General features: G+C 38.4%; 2 protein-coding genes and 1 pseudogene across 5 annotated transcripts; 2 read left to right on the top strand and 1 right to left on the bottom strand.

The window, feature by feature from the left end:
- Positions 1-500: 500 nt before the first annotated feature.
- On the top strand, positions 501-5,625 carry LOC113669045 (adrenocorticotropic hormone receptor). Of its 3 annotated transcripts, none has more exons than XM_089214128.1 (4): positions 501-929; positions 1,496-1,560; positions 1,842-2,009; positions 4,221-5,625. In XM_089214128.1, the coding sequence occupies exons 1-4, from the start codon at positions 855-857 to the stop codon at positions 5,242-5,244; spliced, it is 1,332 nt and encodes a 443-aa protein (XP_089070254.1). In that variant the 5' UTR covers positions 501-854; the 3' UTR covers positions 5,245-5,625. The 3 variants fall into 3 exon arrangements, with proteins under 3 accessions (XP_089070254.1, XP_089070255.1, XP_089070256.1); XM_089214129.1 differs by lacking the exon at positions 501-929 and adding an exon at positions 978-1,322; XM_089214130.1 differs by lacking the exons at positions 501-929; positions 1,496-1,560; positions 1,842-2,009 and adding an exon at positions 2,021-3,351.
- Positions 4,171-13,847, bottom strand: LOC113669039 (uncharacterized; annotated as a pseudogene). The gene is made up of 12 exons (XR_016189014.1): positions 13,639-13,847; positions 12,828-12,940; positions 12,059-12,289; positions 11,786-11,898; positions 11,249-11,658; positions 10,358-10,552; positions 9,725-9,857; positions 9,113-9,666; positions 8,276-8,642; positions 7,890-8,015; positions 6,722-6,947; positions 4,171-6,067 (listed from the first exon to the last, which is right to left on the bottom strand). The product of XR_016189014.1 is annotated as an uncharacterized LOC113669039 (transcript).
- A 2,256-nt stretch (positions 13,848-16,103) lies between these two features.
- LOC113669009 (histamine H2 receptor-like) lies at positions 16,104-20,183 on the top strand. Its single transcript, XM_089214150.1, has 2 exons — positions 16,104-17,078; positions 18,886-20,183. The coding sequence occupies exons 1-2, from the start codon at positions 16,434-16,436 to the stop codon at positions 18,916-18,918; spliced, it is 678 nt and encodes a 225-aa protein (XP_089070276.1). The 5' UTR covers positions 16,104-16,433; the 3' UTR covers positions 18,919-20,183.
- Positions 20,184-21,517: the final 1,334 nt, after the last annotated feature.

Below are 21,517 nucleotides of genomic sequence, written 5' to 3'. Positions count from 1 at the left end.
TGCAATGGGTAGCTCAGTTGCCCTGGCAAGTTGAAAAATCCCCGTTTGAATCAAAACCATACTTTTAGTTATGATTAAGTTTTTTAGCCGAAAGATCCGGCACCTTCTCCACTTGAAAAGTTAAGTATAATTTACACAAAATAAAAGGGAACTCTCCCAGAGTAGTATTCAATTACTTTTTTTCTCACAGGCCCACGATCATTCCAACTGAAATCATTCTTCTGTTGTTAGCGCACGGCATCCTGAAAACGCTCGTCAGACGAATCTTTGTAAACATATCGCCAAGGTTTTCTATTGGTGCTTTACACGCACTGATATTTGACGTTCATAACTCGCGTCCTTTGGCAATGCAGGTTCCTTCTTGCCGTTTGTGGGCGCGTGTATCGCATGAGCTGTATGAGTTCTTCTTGACTCCAAAGAATGATTCAACAGCTCCTTTCACCGCCATGGCATCTAATCTAGATCTCGACATGAATTTCTCTGAGGCGTAAGTACTGCTGTGTTTTGTCCGGGTTTTTATGAGGTGAGGGGTAGGATATTACTTACCCTTTCCGTAAAAGTGCTGCTGCAGTAAATTTTTGTTTTATTGCAAGTTGCTTTATTTTGGTTTGTTTTTGGAAATGGGAGTGTCATTCCAATCCAGGGAGACCAACCTTAACTGCAGTTCAGTTTAGTAAGTTAACTGTATGAAATAGCTTGGAGTTTCTGTTTTGTTCCATTATCTTTTCCAGTCTTTTCCTCTTATCTTAAGGCTCTATACAGCAACGTCAGATACGTTTTTCAGGCAAAAACTCTCTTTACGAGGATGGCCCTTAAAGGTCATTCTAAAATGTCTTCCCACGGATGTGAGGTACATGCAGCTCAGCGAAGGGAATAGTATTAATGGTCATTTGTTAGTTGAGAAGAGATACAGAGGGTTTAATTACCAGGTGAATAATTCAATTTTGTTTTTTTGTTTGTTTGTCTGTTTTGTTTTGCTTTTTTTTTTTTTTTTTTTTTCATTTAGGCGCTGTCGGAAGGAAAATCTGCCCTTCCATTACACCCAGAATTTTCACTTAAATTCGGTATCCAATTATGTTTAATCTTTTGTTATTGTTATTTTACTGTAATTTTATCTTTGCTTGTGCCATGGTAACAAATTTTGATCCCTGCCGAGTGGCTTCGTCTTCGTCTCGTCTCCGTATTTTAATTGCCTCAAGCACTGCGGGTGCTTTCTTTGCACGCTCGCGGACCTGCATTTAAACACTACGCAGCTCAGTTTCAGGATGAAACAACAACAAGGGATCGTTTGTCAGCGACTTCTTATTTCCCGTCATGAATCGGTGAGATACTAGGGCAATTAGCGATTTCTTTTTGTACTTTTCGTGTATTTTCGTTCACTTTTTGGGAACAGTATTTTCTTTTGTATTTTCCTTTCCGTTGTACACCCCACACGCTCCAAATGAATTAATATATCTATAAAATAAAAGTCTCTTTTTCAATTTTCGAGTTTCAGGTATGGATGAAAGGAAGACAGCTTTGTGAGGAGCGTAGCTTAACTGGAGTTATTGTGTTTATCCGGTAACGATTTAGATGATTGGTTTTTAAAGTTAGTAAAAACCATTCTAGACATCACCTCCTTTTAGTCTTTTGGTCATATAAAACATTTCACTGCATGAAACATATGATGACGCGCGATAGCTTGGAAAAAAAAGATTTATGCGCAATTCGTCGGATTTATTCTCCCAAATGACTGCATGTATACCGCTCATCTGGGTGCGAATAATCTTTCAATAGTATAGTGTTCATCTAACTACAAAGTTACAATGCACTGATCATAGTTTTCGGCATTTTCTCTGTAGTACCACCGGGTCCCTGCGGAAGGTGAGATGCCCTCCGATCCAGTCTCCGAGGAATCCAAGGAGCTTGGGATTAATCCATGTAAGCTTCACTCAAGTAGTATCACCAGTGTTAATGCCTGCAACTGTGGAAGGATACAGGATCACAGAAAAGATCCTTTTGATCTCAAGGTAGATATTTTCATTGTATACTTTTACAAAATCATTTCTCTCTTTTTTAAGATGAAAACAATAATCAAAATGGATGTGAAATGCCTGTATTTCCTTGAATTCGATTGCTATATGTAATAAATTTCTATTAAAAAATAGATTAGATCGATTAGGAATCTCCGCCTTCAAATTGACCTTTCCCCAAACAAAATCGAATATCTTTTCATTACATGTATGTTTAGTTTAACCGTAGATCCTCATTCGGATGAAAATGAAGATTTACTTGATGTTATCCAGTGGATTCCAGAGCTTGGGAGTTAAAAGCAGAATCAGATATAATCCCGGCTTAACTACTATAACAACGTGTAACCCAGGATTAAGATATTGACAGGGTCTCCTGCTCAGCGGCGAACTCGTGCTCAAAAACAGGTCTCAGAGTAATCGAATTATACGAGAAATTTCTACCTGTTGAATACCCTCAAAACGTCTTCTGCTTCCGTTCAATGACAGCTTCTTTACACAGCCTTAGAGCTTAAAATGCGCTTTAACCAGGCAGAAAGTGGATAAAATAAGAGTTTGACTGACTTGCAAGTTATCTATTGTCGCCCCGTAAGTTGCTTAGATTGTTACGTTGGGGTGAGTGAGGAGCAAAAATAACCTAACGCCATGAAAATATAAAGCTTGGTTTCGCGTTGTTAATTAAGACTTGAAACAAGTTTCTCTTGGGTAGACAGAAAGAAGATTTTGTGACAAGCACGCGATGAAGCTCAATTTGAGATGACATCTTATTTAAATCGATAGATGTTAACAAAAACGGGTAATTAGAGAGTTTTAGTGTTTCAAGAGGGATTCATGTCTGTCCGGTGTCTGGGTTGGGATTCTTTTACTTGTAATTCATAGAGGAATCCCATGTAACTTTTAACTGAGGACAGTCTATTTTTCAAATACTTCTCCCCGTTCCGGAAGATCACTCAGTTTGAAACTTAAACGTAGCATTCTATGACAGTTGTAGCTTTGCTAACGACAGAGGAGAAAGGTTCAATTTAAAAATACCAAAGTTCAATGAAAATTGAGATCAATGTCAGTCTCCGAGCAACTGCGCTCTTACCCCTCCCCTAAACCAATTACGGTCAGCGGTCAGCTGATAACAATTTAGGGTTAACATTGAGTAAGAGGAGGGGTGGGTGCCTTGTCACTCAGACACTGACGTATATCCGTAATGTATCATAATCTTTGCTAGTTTAAGAGTCAAGGGCGTAGCAAGGATAGGAGGGGAAACCAGGGGTTCCACTGACCCCCTCATTGTAAGCCTTTCATTGTCACATTAAGGAAAACATGGCGTGGAGGTCGAAATTAAAATCTGGTAGGTACTTTCTGTTTAAAACAGTGAGCCCTCCTTCTTTGAAAAATACTGGCTACGCCACTGAGAGTTTTCTCTCTTGTGAATTGTTAATGTCCTAGATCTACAGAGAAACTGAATCCCTATCTATGCCTTGCGTGTTCTTAATTTAATGATGAAAATTTTCCTACTGACGGGCAATGTCATCGTCTTGAAAGAAGTTATTTCAGAAAAATTCTCACATTCACGACGTGTAATAAATCATCCGATTGAATAGATATACATTACTATCCAATTTAATGGTTTGATACTAAAGATCATTGAAGCATTAGATGTATAAGTACAGTTCTAAAATTAGCTCCAAGCGGCTTAATGTGGTCAACAATTACTAATTTTTCAGTCAGAATTTGGGAAATGAGCTGTCCCAGGATTTAAAATGGTTCGTTTGAGTTCCATCAATAAGCAACATGCCGAGTATTCTCTCAATATCCTTGTTAATAGTGCAAATAATTTTAAGGTGATAACGTGCCAAATTTAAGACGAAATAGTTGAAAATCGGTTGGTTGAAGCATGGTGCTGTTTCGAAACTAAGGATAGTTCACGCGAAAATGGTGCTTGAATGGCTATTTGAAATTCCTTGCATATCAAAATTACTATTTTTGATATCTTCCTTTATGAAAATCGATAGTTGCGATGGAGGTTTTCAATAGTTCTCATGAATTCTACTGAATGACTAATAATTGATGTTGCGTGACGGAGAGACATTTCACGCGACCTCTAGAGAGACGAATATTTTTTTTGTTTTGTACGGAATCAGCACCATGCGGAAATAATCAACTTTAGTACTGTTTGGTCTTGTTATTGAATCATAACACAGCCGTTTATCTCAACAGAATGTCCCTTTTGGGTTTGTATCCGTGCAATAATATCTCAGCTCCAACTTACTTATCATTCACCTCGGCTTCTACGACAATATTATCATCAATTGTCGCTATTGTAGGCAACTTTTTAGTGGTGATCGCCGTTCTCCTAGATCCCAACAGAGACCTGCGTTCGCCATTCAGCTTCTTCGTTGCCAATCTGGGACTGGCAGATCTTATTGTGGGGCTTGTCACCGCACCAATGGGTACCATATACCTAATCTCCGAAGGGCTAAAACGTGTGGAGAATTTGCAAGGATTCCGGCGGTGGATGCATGTATGCTACTTCATTTCCTGTTCTGCCTCTCTGCTCAGCCTAACAGCCTTGGCGTTGGACCGATACATTGCTATCACATATCCTTTGCATTACCGAAGCAAACTGAACCCAACAAGAGCTTTGTTTATCTCGTGTTTGGTTTGGACCACTTCGATTCTCTTGTCCTTAATCTATTTCATCGTGGGCTACAACAGGTTCCGGTTTGTCTTTGCAAGCACTGCTGTTGCGGTTACTTTCGCGGTGCTAATTTTCACGAACGTGAAGATTTTCAAGTATTTGCGATATCAAGTCCGTCACTGGGACAGTTTACACGACAGTACAGAGGAGAACGTCGTCATGAAACAAGCCATGAAAAGAGAGAGGAAGTTTACAAAGACGCTGTTGATTGTCCTTTTGTTATTTTTAGCGTGCTACGTGCCTTCGTGTGTATGTATCTATATCGTTAACTTTTGCTACACTTGCGGCTGTGAGTTTATTCACTGGGTAAGAGACATCCAGTTTGTTCTTGTGATGGCAAACTCTGGTGTGAATCCATTCGTATATGCGTGGAGGTTAAAAAATTTCCGGAAGGCTTTTAAGAGTATTCTAACGTGCCGTGCATTTCTAAGGCGGCATAGGTCAGTCTCAGTGAATATTGAACTGTCGACATTGAGCATAGCTAATAACACCGTCTCAAGTGATATCAGTTTTGGAAGATTTAATCCAACAGTACAGGAGTAGCAAAGTTTAATTAAATATGACTCGCAGAGTCGAAAAGGGTAATAACCAATTTTAAGCATTTTTGGAATGGAGACTTAATTTCCGGGGAATTTATCAGTTTAAAGGCCTGAAAACGCTCATCAGACGAATAAGTGCAAGAAACGTTCAAACTTACCATTCGCAATTAGCAAGAGGAACAGTCTCCGTGATTATTTGGCATCGTATGGTTTTTTAAGCGTTAATTCATTCTATAAATAGCGCTTTATGTAAGTTTTAAGAGGTTATAATCATCATCAATTTATTGTTATTACAACTTGTACTTGAATAAGTCCTTATTGGCTATATATTGTATTTAGCTTAAATTCACAACGTAGTAAAGACAAAATTAATTTCTTTTCCAAACTGTTTCCCAAGCCCAGGTGCGTCTTCGTCTTGTAAAGAAATACGCGTTTCCCTGGTCGTGGTCGTCAATGCTGTTGTTGATAAAAATTCGGGAGCGGATTTGCACGAGGAAGGCCGGACGTAACGACTTTTCTTTGATTTATCATACAAATCAGCCCAGGAAAAAAGATTTCCTATTCCCTGGATACACGTTTTTGCAAAGGTTTCGATTTCTTGATTGGTAAGGACTCGGTCCCAAAGGTTGAACTGTGTAACGAGCATTTTCATCGTGTTACCTGAGCTAGCGAATTCTATTTTGGCCAATTGTCTCCCGATGAAGTCTTTATAAGTTCCGTATTTAACCCTTCTACCATCTAGATAAAATGACCACGCCGCTGTGTTGATCGACCATAAGTTACAGAATTGGTGTCATTCCTTGTCTTTTAAAACATCAAAGTTTTGTCTGTGAAGCAAATTCTTCAATTTAGTGAAGTCTAGAACTCCAAGAGAATTTTTTTGTGAATTGTGCTCTCTAAACTTAGGAAATGGAATAAGCTTTCGCCGCTCATGGTGCAGTTAATCGGGAACTTAAACAGCTCCTCATAAATGCAAAGTACGGGGTTGAAGATCAGAAATTCACTCGTTCAGGAAAAGTGTCTGTTGCTCCAGGTGGTTCAGGAGGCCATGTACCTAACCTTGATCACAGAGTTTCGATCTATTTTGATTGTCTCTGGTGGAAGAAACCGGCATAATCATGTTTAATCTACATAGCACAAAATTGCGACAAAAAAGTTCTGATGTCACGGAAACATTCAGTTTGGCGGAAGTTATCTCCGTGGGTTCATGAAGGAAGAAGAAGGTTGATTGCGGTTTTTTTTTTTTTTTTTTCTTTCGGTTGCTATTTTTGCGCCGTGAAAATTCGTCAATTTTGAAGCGGTGATCCATAAATAAATGAGAGAGAAACGCGCGACAGGTCTTAATGAACCAGTAGGGATGTCTGAGTATTATGAAGATCAAAATGGATTTTGGTTGAGGCTGTGAGCTGTGTGCAAAAAGTACAAACGAGGAGGATGAAGGAAACCAAAACAACGCAAAATGTTTTCATAACTTAACTTACTTTTCATTGATACCACCGTGTACATATTGTAGCATGATATTTTCTCCTTCCCGCGTTAAATGGATAAGCATGTTCATTCCTGTCATATACAACCAAAGCAGGCGAATCCTATTTCCCCGTCAGGCTCCTTCCACCGTCTTAAACCAAATACATGCGCTAAATTCATCCCCAACTGAGATATCCCTCTCGTCATGAAAGTTCCCTTCCAGTTTAGCGTGGTAAGATCCTAATTCAAAGTATATATGTATAATTCAAAAGTTTGAACTGGACATAACGAGCATGGGTTTGATCTCCACCTTGATTGTGTGGCTGTTTTCTTGTTGAAGTTGTTGTTGTTGCTGTTTAAGCATCGCATGATAAATAACTCACCTGCCTGGCCCCCACAAGAGCGAAGAAAATGTTACGGGAACGTTGATGTTTGCGGTAAATTTCATTGCTAAACAACCACGAAACAAATTATGAATTGACGTTACCTATTTCTTCGAATGCGGCAAAATATTCTTCTCTGTTTTGATAACGTCTTCATTTTGGAGACACAACGTTTCCTAATGTGCTACAAGTTACAAAATTAATTGCCATGTTTTGTATCTTGTTTTTTGCTCGTGAATCCCACCATTCATTTCCAGTGGTCATTTCATCCGCCTCACGTCTGTTATCACCACGGTCATTTTATTTATTGGACTGGGCGATGACATTAAATGGCGGAGGCTCTTGCAAGAAAACATCCTACCAAGGGTGTGATGGGCCAAAATGTTGTAAGGAAGACTTTTGGTTTTGAGTGCAATTTTACAGTATCTATATTTATACATCTTAGCCCAGGTAAGAAGAAAATCTCCAATTGTAGTTTAGAAAGTGACTCCAGAAGAATCATAGAATTTTGCGAAGCGTAAACAACGGAATCCAACCAAAAGGCTGAATACTAGATCTCCTTGAGGAATATCAGTATTTCATTGCGAAATTTTCCCTACCAAGTTCAAACAATTAAGTTCATACCCATATCTCGTTATGGTTTTATGTGATGTTCTGTGGTAACATTGTACACTGAAATATGCACTCACTGACGCACCTGAACTAAACCGTGTGTAGTTTAGTCAAGTTCACACTCCAATCTCGTCATGATTTTATGTGGTTCTCTGTGGTAACATTATGCACTGAAAAATGTACTCACTAACGCACTCCTTTTTCTTGTTTATCATGCATGTTGATGGACAATCTTCAAGGCATTTATTTGTGCCCGCCTCCTTCACAACTCGGCATGCATAGCACTGTTCATCGCTGTTTGGTGCCTTACAGCCTGAAAATTAAAGAAATAAATGGGAACAACTCTTTGCATCACGAGTGGCTTTTCTTATCAACGATAGAAAGAAGGCTGTCTTTAAAAAAGATGATGTCAGAAAAAAGACATCAAAGCGACATAAATCCTCTTGAAATCACATGAATGGTAGGTAGGAAGACTCTCGAGTCACATGTACTCTGACCAACAACGTCTGAGTATAACACCCTCCTGCTACAAATTTGTAAAACCTTCCTATGGTCTTGAGTTATAACCCAAACCTGCGACTAGATCGCAATGATTGTGACAATTATTGGCACACAAATTTTCGATGTTATCTTTAACAGTGTTTCCCTTGCACGTGACCCCTGTGCGTTTGTGTGAAATGACATGAGCATCCATAATGTTCGCCGGTTCGTCTTGATTACCAAAGGCATAAAACCGTATGTCGAAGTCTCTGCTTCTGTCAATAAAGTTGAGGTAAACGTTCCCGGCGTCTTTCGTTCCAATACTTTTTCCGTACTCAATTAATGTCGCTTGGCCAGAAATGGTAATGCAAACAAAGTATGTTTCAAACAGTACACTTTCTCCGAGGGCCACGGCATCTACGCTTGTTGTGGATGGAGAATCCGCTAAGGCTTTGTTCCCCTAAGATAGATACCAGATCAAAGGGAAACTATGTATAGATACGCATAAGCGGCACTAATCTAGGCCGTTGTCTAACATCACAGCTTTCATAGTGTGCCAACAATTCACTCCTCCAATGACATGCTATAATCTCACTTGTTGTAATTTTCATTAGCATTTTATTGGTACTATTTGTATGTGCTTTTGGCTACATTCTTGGGCAGATAGATGAATTTTCAATGATAAGGGGCTTCCGCAGTACAAATATGAATTATTTCATATAAACTTCACATAAGGGGCTTCGTTGGTAATCATGGCTTGATAGTAAAGTGATTCAGCAACTCACGAAAAAAAAGGTTTGACGAGAAAAGCAAAAAAATTACAAAAAAAAACAGCAAGAACAAAACAAGGACAAAGAAAAATAGAAGTTAAATAAAGATGTTACTAAATAAATCATAATGGAAGTCAAGAAATACCTGATGTAAACTTACCTTGAAAATCACAACTTTGGAAGGAGAAATTTCGACGACATAACGAGCTTTTAGGTTCTTTAGAGAAGCGGGAAAAATACCACATGGATAGTTCCCTTCGACGCAGCGGTAAAATGCAAACATTTTCCCTCCTTCTCCTCGAGGTCCATGCGAAGAATATTGGATCATTCTGCATGGCATGGCACAGATCCAGCTGATGCGTCTGCAAACAGACCAGCTCTGCTCGTACTTACCGATTGAACCCTGGCCAATGGTTTTCCTTTTATATCATCAGAAAGCACAGGGAAGACTTTTTTCGAGGACGAGAAATCATCATTGTCGAGGTACAAGTTGTCATCTTTCTGATCATAGGATAGCGTAAGACCAAATATGGATATTTTGGGTTTTTGAGGGTTGTGGGTTGAATCACTAAAACCGCTGAACATGTGAAATGCATCGTTGCTATCACCTGTGTACCACTCGCCGTTCCTGTTTTGAAGAAATTTTTTCATTAGTATGAAAAACCACTTATCTGGACAAGAAGTTGAGAGAGAAAAAAACTCGTGATCTTTTGTCTACATAAAATTCATAAGGAGGAGCTGTTTTGATAAATTTGAGATTCAATATAAAGGCGATCAGTTGTTGCCATTTAGGTCCTGATATCTTTTCCATCCACACGTCACTATTTTTTTCCAGTTTGTGGAGCGGGTGTCTTTGGTTCGGGTGGACATTTCTCGAGGCGAAAATCTGATAACGATACAGGGCCCTAAAATACAATCATAAAGAACTGGGTATATATTTCTCTTATCTCTCGTTCTTTCACCCCCATCTCCTCCCCCCTCCCCCCTGTTGTTATGAGGAAATTATTGATCCTAAAGTGTTTCATTATTTATCAAATGATGACAACCTTGGCTTAAAACTGACGATAACGACGCATTTAAACACTCTGACACAGTTTACTTTCGGTGCAAGTTTGAAACTAAAAAGACCAATGGTGAACTTTACAGAGTTACTCAGAAATGGTCCTAAAAGTGGTCATATCACAGCTAATTAAAAGATATATATAAATCAGGTTAGCTTATTTAAAAACTCGAATAAACTCAAAAAGTTTTTTAAATCAGTCCTGGACATGTCACTAGATGCAAAGAATGGAATAGAGCTTGAAAAAATCCCTCCAAAGTAGTTATGTTCAAAAGGAATTTCCTCAGACTTAGCTTCGTCATTTACATTGGAAAGACTCCGAAAATCACAGTTTTATGATTATACCTCTTCCATGTAGATCGCAATTGCCCTTTGCAGACTTGTACTTTTATCCGTTATTGCGATCTCCAGGCTTTTCCTACTGTCATACTTGCAATAAACTTTTTTCTTTTTTCCGTCCGTGCCAGTGATGTAATAGAACTTACGTCCATCTTTTTCTGTTTGTAGCTCTGCTGCTTTTCCTTCGCAGCCCCACTTTACCTACGGTATGTGGCAAACAGTATCTGAGTCTCTTAATTGATTTCTACTCAGTCTACACACGCAGTTTGAAAGGAAATTTGAAGAATATACTTTCATTTTAATAAAGTGAAAGTCAAAATACATGCAGTCTCATTCCAAAGAAAATTGGTCCTAAACATATTGTTGGACAATTAGGATAAAATGCCTCGAACAATACGCGCAAACGGGAAGTACCAGAAGTCTGATTAGCAAGAGTAGAACTTTTACTCGGGGTGACCGCCGCTCTTTTTATAACACCTAATTTAGCCCAAGGTACATGCAATTAAATATCTCTCGGTAGGCATGTGTGGGCTTACGGAACAACTGACCCTGGCAGATAAAAAGTGGAGGTGAATAGTGGTGGATATTAACCGATCCACAAAGCGGCGAGGTTAATATCCATCACTTTCACCAACAATGAGGTGGATGATTTTTTTTAGTATATAACACACGGAAACCGAAAAAAATAGTCTTTTTCTGAACAATATGTCAAAAATTGTCGGAAATTAAACTCTCAACGCGCGAATTTGCCTCATCGGCTGCTTTGAGGAGAATAGTGTTTGCTAGTCACCTCCGAACCAGCTAATCAGCGCCCGCGAAAAGCACTATTCACCCGTGTATACTAAGACATGTTGCAGCTGGTTTAACAGAAGTTCCGCTATTGTCTAATTAACACACCTCATCTGGGAAAAAATCGTTGGCGCGGAAGTTCACTAATTCTGTCATAGAATTCATCTGGAATTTAAAAGCCTTGGGGTATTGGGGAATGGATTGTAGCCATTTCTTGAACTCTGTCTTGAATGTTGGCGCGTAAACATCAGAAAGGATAGATGCAATATCCTGACTTCCTCCTTTGGCTTCCACTACTGTGGATGTTGTTTTGGTTTCCACGCTCACTGAATGTCCTCCTTCCTTTTTATATTTTGCTCCAACACATGCAAAAAGAGTTTTGTATTCCACTTCCATTTTTTCTGAAAATTGTGTCTTATTTCCCGCTTGACTAGCATCCATCGTCTTATGAATTTCCAGTTGACCTCCAAGTTTAGCTGATTTGATATAGTGTGTTCCCCATCTCTGGATAAAATTTTCTGTTTTTCAGCAAAAAGGAAAAAATCGAGACTCACTTCACTGGAAGCGGACCAACATCACAAAGCAACAAAAACAACAAGTGCAAATTAAAATTTATGTCGATTAAGCATAGTTTGTTCAACTTACGGCACTTTATTGGTGCTCCTGCATTGAAGTGTGACTTGGGGAGGCTCATGAATTCTCGCAGAAACGTTGAGCTCAAATCTTGAGGTTTAACTTCGTCCATGGACACTTCATACCTTTCCATGGACAATAGCAATGAAATTTGCTTCAGTTTTAAGTAAAACGCAATATTTTTGTTTATTGGCAGTTTGTATGTTTTGTTCGCCTAGGGATGAATAAAATTTCTCCCTGGACATATTATTTGAATTATTTGTTGGTGAAATTTCCGGTACCCACCTGTCCACATCGACATCCAGCACAGACATGTACTGCTGCTTAGCGCCCGACTCGGAGCTGCCCCAAGCCTTCTTAGCGCCGGCATAAAACCCAAAATACGAGTCTGACACACCTACTTCCTGCTGCAAATATTTCTGGAATTCCCTTCGGCTCTCGGACGTCTGCATTGTGGCTGAGGTATCGTAAATTCCATGGACGTTCATGGTGTCTGGTACATCGTACTCGTCGTAACTGAAACGGCCGTAAGGTAACCAGTCAAGTACAATAATATATGTTTTATTGACCAAGCCTAAGGGCATGACTGGAAGATTTTTGCCAAGTTCAACAGACAAAGTCGAGGTCCATAAAAACGCAGCAAGGAAAAGGTCAATGTCGAGCTAAACTGGCTGAATATGTTAAATCAATAACTGACATATAACATGACAAAATTATTTTTCGACAGAATTTCCGAAAAAAACCGGAAGCTCTGTTTGTTTTCATGGCCTGAAGACGTCTTTTAGACTCTTGTTGCTGAAACTGCCGGAAAAATTTTCTCAGAAGTTCCTTAGATGCTTCCAAATATATATGGCCACTGAAAAAAATTTGTCTTTTTCAGAATCAAAGAGGGCAATACTACGCTAGTAAGATAGACCACGTAATAAAATCAGAAAACGATTGGTACAACCTGTGAATCAATGACAACTTTACTTTACTCATTTCTTTGTCTTTCGTCTACTGTGTAACCTGCGGTTAAAATTTTATAATCTTATCTGTACATGTTCATATTCACGTTGCCTTGTTTTTGCAGTTTCGTTGCACAATACTCATTTTTCTTGACTGCGGACTGTACTCTCCGCGACCATCAAACCCAACGCTAAGAAAAGCCGCCCCATCAATCATATTCTGACGGTCAAGAAATGAGGAAACGTCAAATGTTGAAAGGTAGTAAGGAAGTTAACGGCTATTGTATCTTTGCAACCGTGGATAAAGACAGATATCACCCAAAACGCCCTCTTGCCTGACTGTGATATGTCGAAAGTTTAATCACTTGCCTCTGAAGAGTATGCGAGAAATTTGTCATTGGTGATCAAGGGTAAAAATACTGAGATTTCTCACTAAATAAACGATACCGGAAGGGGTCTTTAAGTGTTCTTTTCCTCAGAATGAGGAAAACGAGCTACCTGGAAAACGACGCTACTCATGAAAATGGTGCTCCTCAAATAATAATTTTAACCAAGCTTACTTTCCATGGTGAGATAGCATGCAAGAACTCATTCAGAAGAGAGACCGAAAAAAATGAAGACAAATGAACAAAGGGGTAAGTTTATTAAGAAACTGTGGTGCTGCGTCCGTGGAAGAGTATATATTACAGGGTAATTTAGTATTATTAACTGAGTTAATAGCGTAAATTGGCCACAGTGAAGAGTTTAAAAGCTGAGCCGGGTTTCGAGCGTTCGTCGGAGCGATTGACGAAGGGCTAACGTTCGAAACGTTACCTTTAAACTCTTTACGGTGGCCAATTTATGATCAGTTAATACTAAATTACCCCAAAAAAAGAGCTAAAGACGTCTAGTAAAAGAAGAAGCCTGACCACTTCACACCTGGCAGACACTTGATGTCCATTTTGCGTTATAACAACACTTGCTGTGTAATTCTTTCCCCAGCATCCATTCATCATCACATATCCCAAACCAGTAGCTGGAGCATATGCATAGGGAACATCCCCGACTTCTTTATCATCCTTCGTTACACCCGAAATAGATGCTCCCAGGTGATAACCAGGGGGTACAAACATATCAGGTGTGCTCCATCCTTTATCAGGCATGATATCCAACTTGATCTTCAGATTGATAAAAATGCAATGTTGAATCCTTTACCTCTAAGAGTGACTAGCATCTAATTTCTCCTTACAGATTTAAGCTAAGGGAATTTCTCCTTACACATTTTTAAGTTAAGAGAATAAATAAAATGATCACCAACCAAAGAAGCTTTTGACTGTTAAATAAATTCTCCTTAACTGTCCACCCCTTGTAGAGAACAGTATGGAAAATATGAATACTAAGGTTGAGTGCAGCCTCAAGAAGAGAACCTGACAGTTATACGCATCCATTTCAGACTTTGATCACCCAGTCACAAATAGGTCCCAGTTGGGTAGAAAAAAAAAGATATTGTATTTCCATTATTTGTTCTGTTCCTGTGTAATCTCTGCTTCTCCTAATCTTCCCTGTTGATTTTGCCGTGAAAACATCCGCTGGCTTTTTTTCCTATTATACACTCCTTTGCGAAGTGGAAAAAATTATTTGCCTTATGCGTCTGATTGTATTTCAGAAAATGGTGACCAGCAGATGGCATCGACAATATTTTTCATATGATGTTGAATTACTAATCTCAGAGGAAAAAATAAAGTATCTAAGCATGAATATACCATTAGACGTTTTATGCTCACTGGGTTCTCTGATATCGCATTACATGTTCACTTTCAAATTGTTTCTAACCTCTCTGGCTAAAAATCTGGAGGCCTTCTCTTGTGCTTCATCAATAATTTGGATTTTTCAAAGATTAGGAAGACGCGGGCTCACATGAATAAACTTAATTCTGGAAAAAAGTTTTGCGCAGAGCATTCGCCACCCCCTAAACACAGGGTGTGTCAGCAGGTGAAAGTTACTGATATTCATTGCTCTCTGGCCATACATGTTGTTCACCATCTTTGAAATGAAAAATTTTGACGTATTTCGGGGAGGGAAAAATAATTATTGTGTCCTAAGGAATAGTTTGATATATTTTAAGACTTAATAACTTCTAAATTAGATGACGAAATGTGTCCCACTGAACTAGAGCAGTACATGGCGACCGGACATCCTTTTCTCTAACGCTCTAAGGTGAAAAGAAGAGAATGAAAAACCATTTTCGCTGAATTTTTAGTACTAATCTTTATAAAGTTCTATATATGGATTTGGAATAGCTACATGAACCTTAACTGAAAGCAATGAAACAACCGGACATGAATGGCTGATCAATTATAAATAGCAAGTTGATTTTTTTCAAACGGCCACCAATGGGTTTTACCGGTGTTGTTCCCCTGATACTTTTTCTATTATTGCCGTTTCTTTTCATTTCCTTTGTATTTCAAAATTTGGCAAAGGACGTTATTATGATAAAATTTTAAGACTAATACTTATCTCTTTTCGAACTTGATCTTTTTAGAATAAGTGTTATCCATGTTTAGTTGACACACACTGGGGAACGGAATGCAAACACATATAGACACGTTCTAAGCGATGTTACAAGAGTAATATTCAATTGTCATGAGTAGAAGGCAACAAAACTTCAGGTTAACACAGAAAAAATTTGAACAAAATCTCCGCTTAGTCATCATTTGTTGCCTTCGTGAATCTTTTTTTATACCTATTGCCGAAAACAAACCAAAAAAATGTCAAATGTTAACAGAATTTTGACATGAAGACTAAGCAACAGAGTAAATGCCTCAATGCGATCTTCTAGACACACATTCATCTACCTTACACCTTTATGCGCGGAAATTACTGCCGTATGTATCATCGATTGCATTTCTTTGCTTCTTTGGGGCTCCACTAGGAATTTAAGGCAATACAATGTATTCGATAACCTGTCGGCGATATTTCTTTCAACTTTGAATATCTTCCGGTACTTATCCACAGGCGAAACTCGCTCTAAAAATTGATTGGGACTAACATACGAAACGTCGAGGGAAATACCGGCAGGGGAGAATCGAATCACCGAACGTTACCCTTAGTCGGGAAAATTTGGCGTCATGTCAAATTTAAACCGATCGAGCATAACCGAAAACATCTGTTTGATTACTGACTAAAGAGGACGCTTGCGTGCCCTAACGAAGTCTTTTTTGGAAGTCTGACAAACTGCAAATTTGTGGCTAGAAATATGTACTCAGGGTCGCGTTTTGCTTAATCTTTGACATAGATGTGTTTTGTACCTAATCTACAGTGTGAATTAGGCGTTGAAAACCAAAAGAAAATCCTAGAAACCTAGACAGTCAGTCACGTTTGACCTTTAACATAATTCTCGATGTTATCAGAAGTAGAAAGGCTTTTAATTAAATAAAACAGTTTTTCTAAGCTTTAAGAGGCTTTTCCAATGTATCTTATTACTGTTGCATATTTATTTGATTTCGCTTTCAACGAAAATGAAACGCTTGAGACAAAGAAAACAAGAAGTATCAGTTTACGGTCGTGTTAAACCGCGGTTTAGCGCAAATGCGTTCCGAGGATGATCAGTTTCTATCTCAGTGAAACTGAAATTTGACAACGTTTTTGTAGTAAATAGCTTGAAAAGAAAAAGAATCTTCGCTGCGAAGATTGCTTTCAGCAAATTATAATCCTGAGGTAAGGAAGTAGAAAGAATGTCATTGATTGGCAAGGATCCCTGTGACAACACATCGGCTCCAACATATCTCTCGTTCTCTACTGCGTCTACATCGATTTTTATCACCGTTGTTGCTTCCGTTGGCAACTCGTTAGTTGTCCTTGCTGTGTTATTGAACCCAAACAAAGATCTGCGTTCGCCGTTTATCTACTTTTTGGTGAATCTTAGTGTAGCAGACCTCGTCGTTGGTCTCGTACTTGGCCCTCTGAGTACAATGTATCACATCTTTGAGGGGGTCGGTACGCTTAGCCAAGGTTTTGAAGACGTGGTGCTCATTATTTATTTTATTTCATGTACAGCGTCCCTTCTCAGCCTTATAGCCTTGGTACTAGATCGTTATTGCGCTATTACGTATCCTCTGCAATACAGAGCCAAACTTAGCCCCATCAGAACTTTATTGATATCCGTGGTGGTATGGATTATCTCAGCTCTGCTTCCGATGGTCTACTTCATTATTGGCTACAACAAATTCCGCTTTGTATTTGCCAACACTGCTATAGCTATCACCTTCGCTGTCTTGATATTTACCACGACCAAGATTTTCAAGTATCTGCGTTGCCAAGTACGACAATGGGACAGTCTGCATGACAGCTCAGAGGAGAATTTGGCTTTGAAACGAGCGGTGAAGTGGGAGGCTAAAATAACGAAAACGTTGGTTATCATGCTAACTCTATTTTTAGCCTTTTATCTGCCTTCGTGTATTTGTATCTATATCATAAACTTTTGTACTAGTTGTGATTGTGTGTTTATTCATTGGGTCAGAGATATCCAGTTTGTTCTTGTGATGGCCAATTCAGGGGTAAATCCTTTCGTGTATGCGTGGAGATTAGAAAATTTCCGCAAAGCTTTCAAGAACATTCTGAACTGCCATGCTTGTTTAAGGCGACTGAGGTCAGTTTCGCGTTTGAATCTACAATTATCGTCTGTAAACACAGACGTCTCCTCTTACAATTCCGCTGGACAAAATGGCAATCTAGAGGATATAAAGCAGGCTTAGGAAAGAATATGATTAACTTATAACAAGAGGCTATATTAGACGATAAATTCTGGAGTAAATTGAACTCCCGGCCTTACAATTATATTGTAAAATGTACAATGTTGTGATTTACAACTGGCCCTTACGTTTTTGCCAAAGCTGTGATGTATACGAGTGGTAATTACAACCAAAACTAAGAACTATTTCGTTTCTTGAATTTTTCAGTATTTTTCACGGGTCAGCTCCTTTTATCGGCAAGCTAGAGGATTAATGTTGACAAAAGGTGCCATTGAGATTTAAAAACCGAAATTTCGGCTATGCATGATTTAACCAATTAAAAATAACAGCCTGGTGCGCAAACAATTTGAAAATTTAAAGCAAACTAAAGAAATTTGTATTCATTTGAATTATTAATTTACTTTTTGTAAACAAACACCACGTCCTTAGTATATTATTAAGCAATTATGTTAACCGGATCACTTACAAAAGAAATACAATTAGGGAACCAAGTGAACTGGCAAAAACAGCCTTAAAAGAATTACAATTGCGGAAATTAAACTAGCTTAGTAATATCGTTTGATTTTCATTCTGAGCGAACACTAGAAAGTTGCATTGCTTTTATAGTGCTAACCAATTCATTGCTATGCTGTTATAGCTACAACTTCAATTTCAACTTTAATTTCAGAACAATATCAATTTAAAGTGCAGGCTGAGCAGCATTTAGCTGAAAAGGGCTTGTCGAGCAGATTCTCTGTAGAACGATTTGGCTCTGGTTTAGTCTACCTTTTGTGAGAGATATGGGAATAATAAATACTTAATAAGAACTCAGTGGTAAACTGTTGATTTGATGTTTCACATCTCATGCCAAGATTCGAGAACGCTATGTAAACTTTAAGGAATTTATTAGTGAGTAAGGCTCTTGTCACATACTTTGGAGCTTTTACATTGCGTGAGAACTAGGGTCCCCTTCAACTGTAAGACATGGAAGGGGGGATGGGTGATTGGGGATGCGGGTGATAACGTGACACTCCCCACATCCCTCTTTATTTTGTTTCCTTGTTGCCTTACTTCTAGAAGATTTTAGCATATCGCTGGAAATGAATTCTTTTATATTGTGCGCTCTGGAGATATTAAAGGAGGTATGACTCACGATAAGTATTTTCAACTGTTATTTGGTAAATAAGGCGGTTAGGTCTGCCTGTATATACTACTTCATGCAATAGGGTTGTAATTATTTTTAGTAACTATTTAATCAGTCAATCAGTTAATCAATTCCTGTAGCTCTTGTTGTTCATTCTGCCGTTTTCTCCATTATGGGATAGATATGAATACATAGGAGGGAGTTCCTCTTCGTTTCACGTTAAAGGGCTGTTTAGTTGCCTTAAATTCCTCGTCCTCGCAGAGAACTTGGTCAAATTCATAATTTTTAAATTACGTCTTCTCCCTTTTCAAGGGCTCCTTGTCTTCCAAACAAGCAAACAGATAGAGAGGAACACCAACATCGAAAAGGAAGCCTCGAAGATCAGACAAAAAGGGGATCGATAACATTTTGAAATAAGTTCGCGCAGTGAACAATATTTTGACTTCAATTGATGACTGCGTTGCCGATGTTCACAGCTCAGTCGAGGAAAGAAAAGAAATAATCAAGAACCGCCAGAAGCTGATCAAAATTGCAGTTAGAAGTAAAGGCGGCGATACGTGGCCCATAAGTAGGAATCAATGGTCTCGCATTGAATTCAGTTTGAACTCTGGAGAGCTGAGCAAATCTTGGTGGCAAGCCTTGAAAGCTTCTTCTTCCAACCCATCCCCCTCTTCTTCTCCCTCGTTCACGTCTCTATACAACCCCCTCGAATCAGCGCTAGTTTACACTTTTGCGATCAACATTTAGGCTGCTGCAAATGTTTAAATGTGTAAACATCAAGAAACAAAAAGTTAGTCAAGGCGGCTTAGTCCTTTCTGACCTGGCTAGCTGAGCATCATTTGATATATGACGGTACGCCGACTGAGTTGGTAATTCCCCCAAGTAGCTAAGTTTGATGCGTTTCCAAACCCTAAAATCAGTACCTATATTTTCTATAAAAATAACTGTCCTCCATATATTTGCTATGATTATGAAAAGGAGTGTAGCAATCAATATCTTCTCTTGCCTATGATCATTTCCTTAATGACATTGATGATTGGGTCAAGAGTACACTGTGCGAGGAAATTCGATAATAGTCACTTTAGGGTTAATTAAATATTCGTATGGGTTTTTTTTTCCCCTTGCATCAGTTACTTATCATTTATTTTACAAAAGTGAAACTTTGTTGACGTAATTAAGTGACGTAAGCCAAGAAAATATAAGGTTATATTTCTCCAATTTTACAGATTTTTTTGGATACCGAGGAAATGGGATATTTGACAATCAGAGGAAAACGAACTTAAAAAAACCCACCAATGTACAGAAGGTATTGCAGAAAAAGTGGAAAGAACATCAGTGAATTTGGTGCTAGTACAATAGAAAATATTTACTAGTTTCAAAAATCCAATAAGTTTCTTTTCAGTCTAAATAAGGAGACAGTTACACTTATAAGTTATTAAATATTTGCTTAACCCATGCAAAAAAGGAAATTGAAAAAAGGAACCGTTTCATCATAAATAATTTACACATGAAAAGATATATACTCAGCTGGCTTAGGTTTAAAACTCATAAGATCACGAGGCATTGTGAAATTAGGCCAGAACCGTGAAAGTAAACGTTTCTCTCTTTTACCAGTTGTGTTTCTGACATTTTTGGTCATAAACTTCAACCTGCGCAACAAACTCATACTTTTAATAGTATTTGCCTACAGTAAAAGGGAACCTTAAGCTTCTTGCGAGGGAGAAAGTTGAAATAATGGTGAGCAACGAAAACCACTAATGTGCGGAGCTTACGTCCTTTGAAAGGGAAAAGAGTTGTTTTTTGTTTGCGAGGAAGTTAATTTTACGGAGGATTGAGCATGTTTCTATTCTTCCAGATCAAAAGGAAAGCGTTAAACAAGTTAGTTATCACAGTTTCTTTCCCTCTACTGACATTTTTGGATTTTGCATATTTTAATGCAAGTTTGGTTTTCGAGAAAAAATGAGAGAGAAAGAGAGAGACTCAAGAAATAAATCATTTAAGTCAAGCAATGACTTAAGGTAGACATTAGGAAGGAATCGAACAACATACAGAGCTGAAATGCCATGAGGTAAATGACTAAGAGAATACCTCAGATAACGCGATGAGATTTGCCCATTCGCTAGCATTGAGGCAAATTTTCCATGTTTTATTTTTTGCTCGTTCTGAAAATTCCATTTTTTTTTTTTAATTTCTAGAAAATTAGGTGCTTATGGTTAAAATAAGATTAAAGGCCACAAAAATGAACCTTTTTATTTAGTTTCATGTTTATCGCTCGCCGCTGAGGTTTGTTAATACGTGTCAGGCTAGATGGAGCGCAGAATACTTTAGTCGAATATGAATAAGGAATAGTTAAAGCTTGAGGTTTATAAAAAATCAAAATGAAGGGATGGCATGGTAAATGTTTCTTTTCAAGCTAGAGTGGCTAGATCGATTCCCGGGTTGATACACGCGCATGCGATAAACACCAAACCGAAATAGGATCTTTTCTTTATTTATTCCTTTTCTATTCCTTGAGGCGTTATTATATTGAAGCGGTAAACTGAAATTATTACGTAAAGAAATCACCTAAGTATTATGATCATAGCTTTAAAATAATCTCGATTTTGGAAACGAGCACGTGTCAATTAAAGGAACCAAAAGAAAGGTAAAAATGAGCGATAAATTTTGGTTTGAATAACGAGTACAAGCTAGATAACATAATCACAAAACAAGTTATTGCTTACCAACGTTCGCGGGTCTTGATTACTTTATCGAGGATTACAGTCTAACTTGTCTTCTTTTCAAAAACGATCTTGATGACACGGAGTCTTATCTTGAACTGAAACGCTAACTGTAATTTTCTGTCAGAAAAGAACTAATCACGGGGGCGTCAACCTAACCAGAAAATATTTCGCAGCTTTTCTCGGGAGCGGTAACACTAAGCTTCAACGGAAGCAGTTACAGG

Source organism: Pocillopora damicornis, chromosome 8 (genome assembly GCF_964200805.1).
Source record: "Pocillopora damicornis chromosome 8, jaPocDami1.2, whole genome shotgun sequence".
NCBI lineage: Eukaryota > Metazoa > Cnidaria > Anthozoa > Scleractinia > Pocilloporidae > Pocillopora > Pocillopora damicornis.
The sequence above is the reverse complement of the archived record's forward strand: the minus strand, read 5'-3'. Positions and strand labels throughout refer to the sequence as shown.

Excerpts from the sequence above, each read along its gene's own strand:
- LOC113669045 (XM_089214128.1), top strand. The coding sequence starts at position 855 with ATGCAGCTCAGCGAAGGGAATAGTATTAATGGTCATTTGTTAGTTGAG. Across the intron at positions 930-1,495 it reads ACAGAGGGTTTAATTACCAG|GTATGGATGAAAGGAAGACA; the intron begins GTGAATAATTCA and ends TTCGAGTTTCAG. Across the intron at positions 1,561-1,841 it reads GGAGTTATTGTGTTTATCCG|TACCACCGGGTCCCTGCGGA; the intron begins GTAACGATTTAG and ends TTTTCTCTGTAG.
- LOC113669009 (XM_089214150.1), top strand. The coding sequence starts at position 16,434 with ATGTCATTGATTGGCAAGGATCCCTGTGACAACACATCGGCTCCAACA. Across the intron at positions 17,079-18,885 it reads ATTTGGCTTTGAAACGAGCG|GGCTCCTTGTCTTCCAAACA; the intron begins GTGAAGTGGGAG and ends TCCCTTTTCAAG.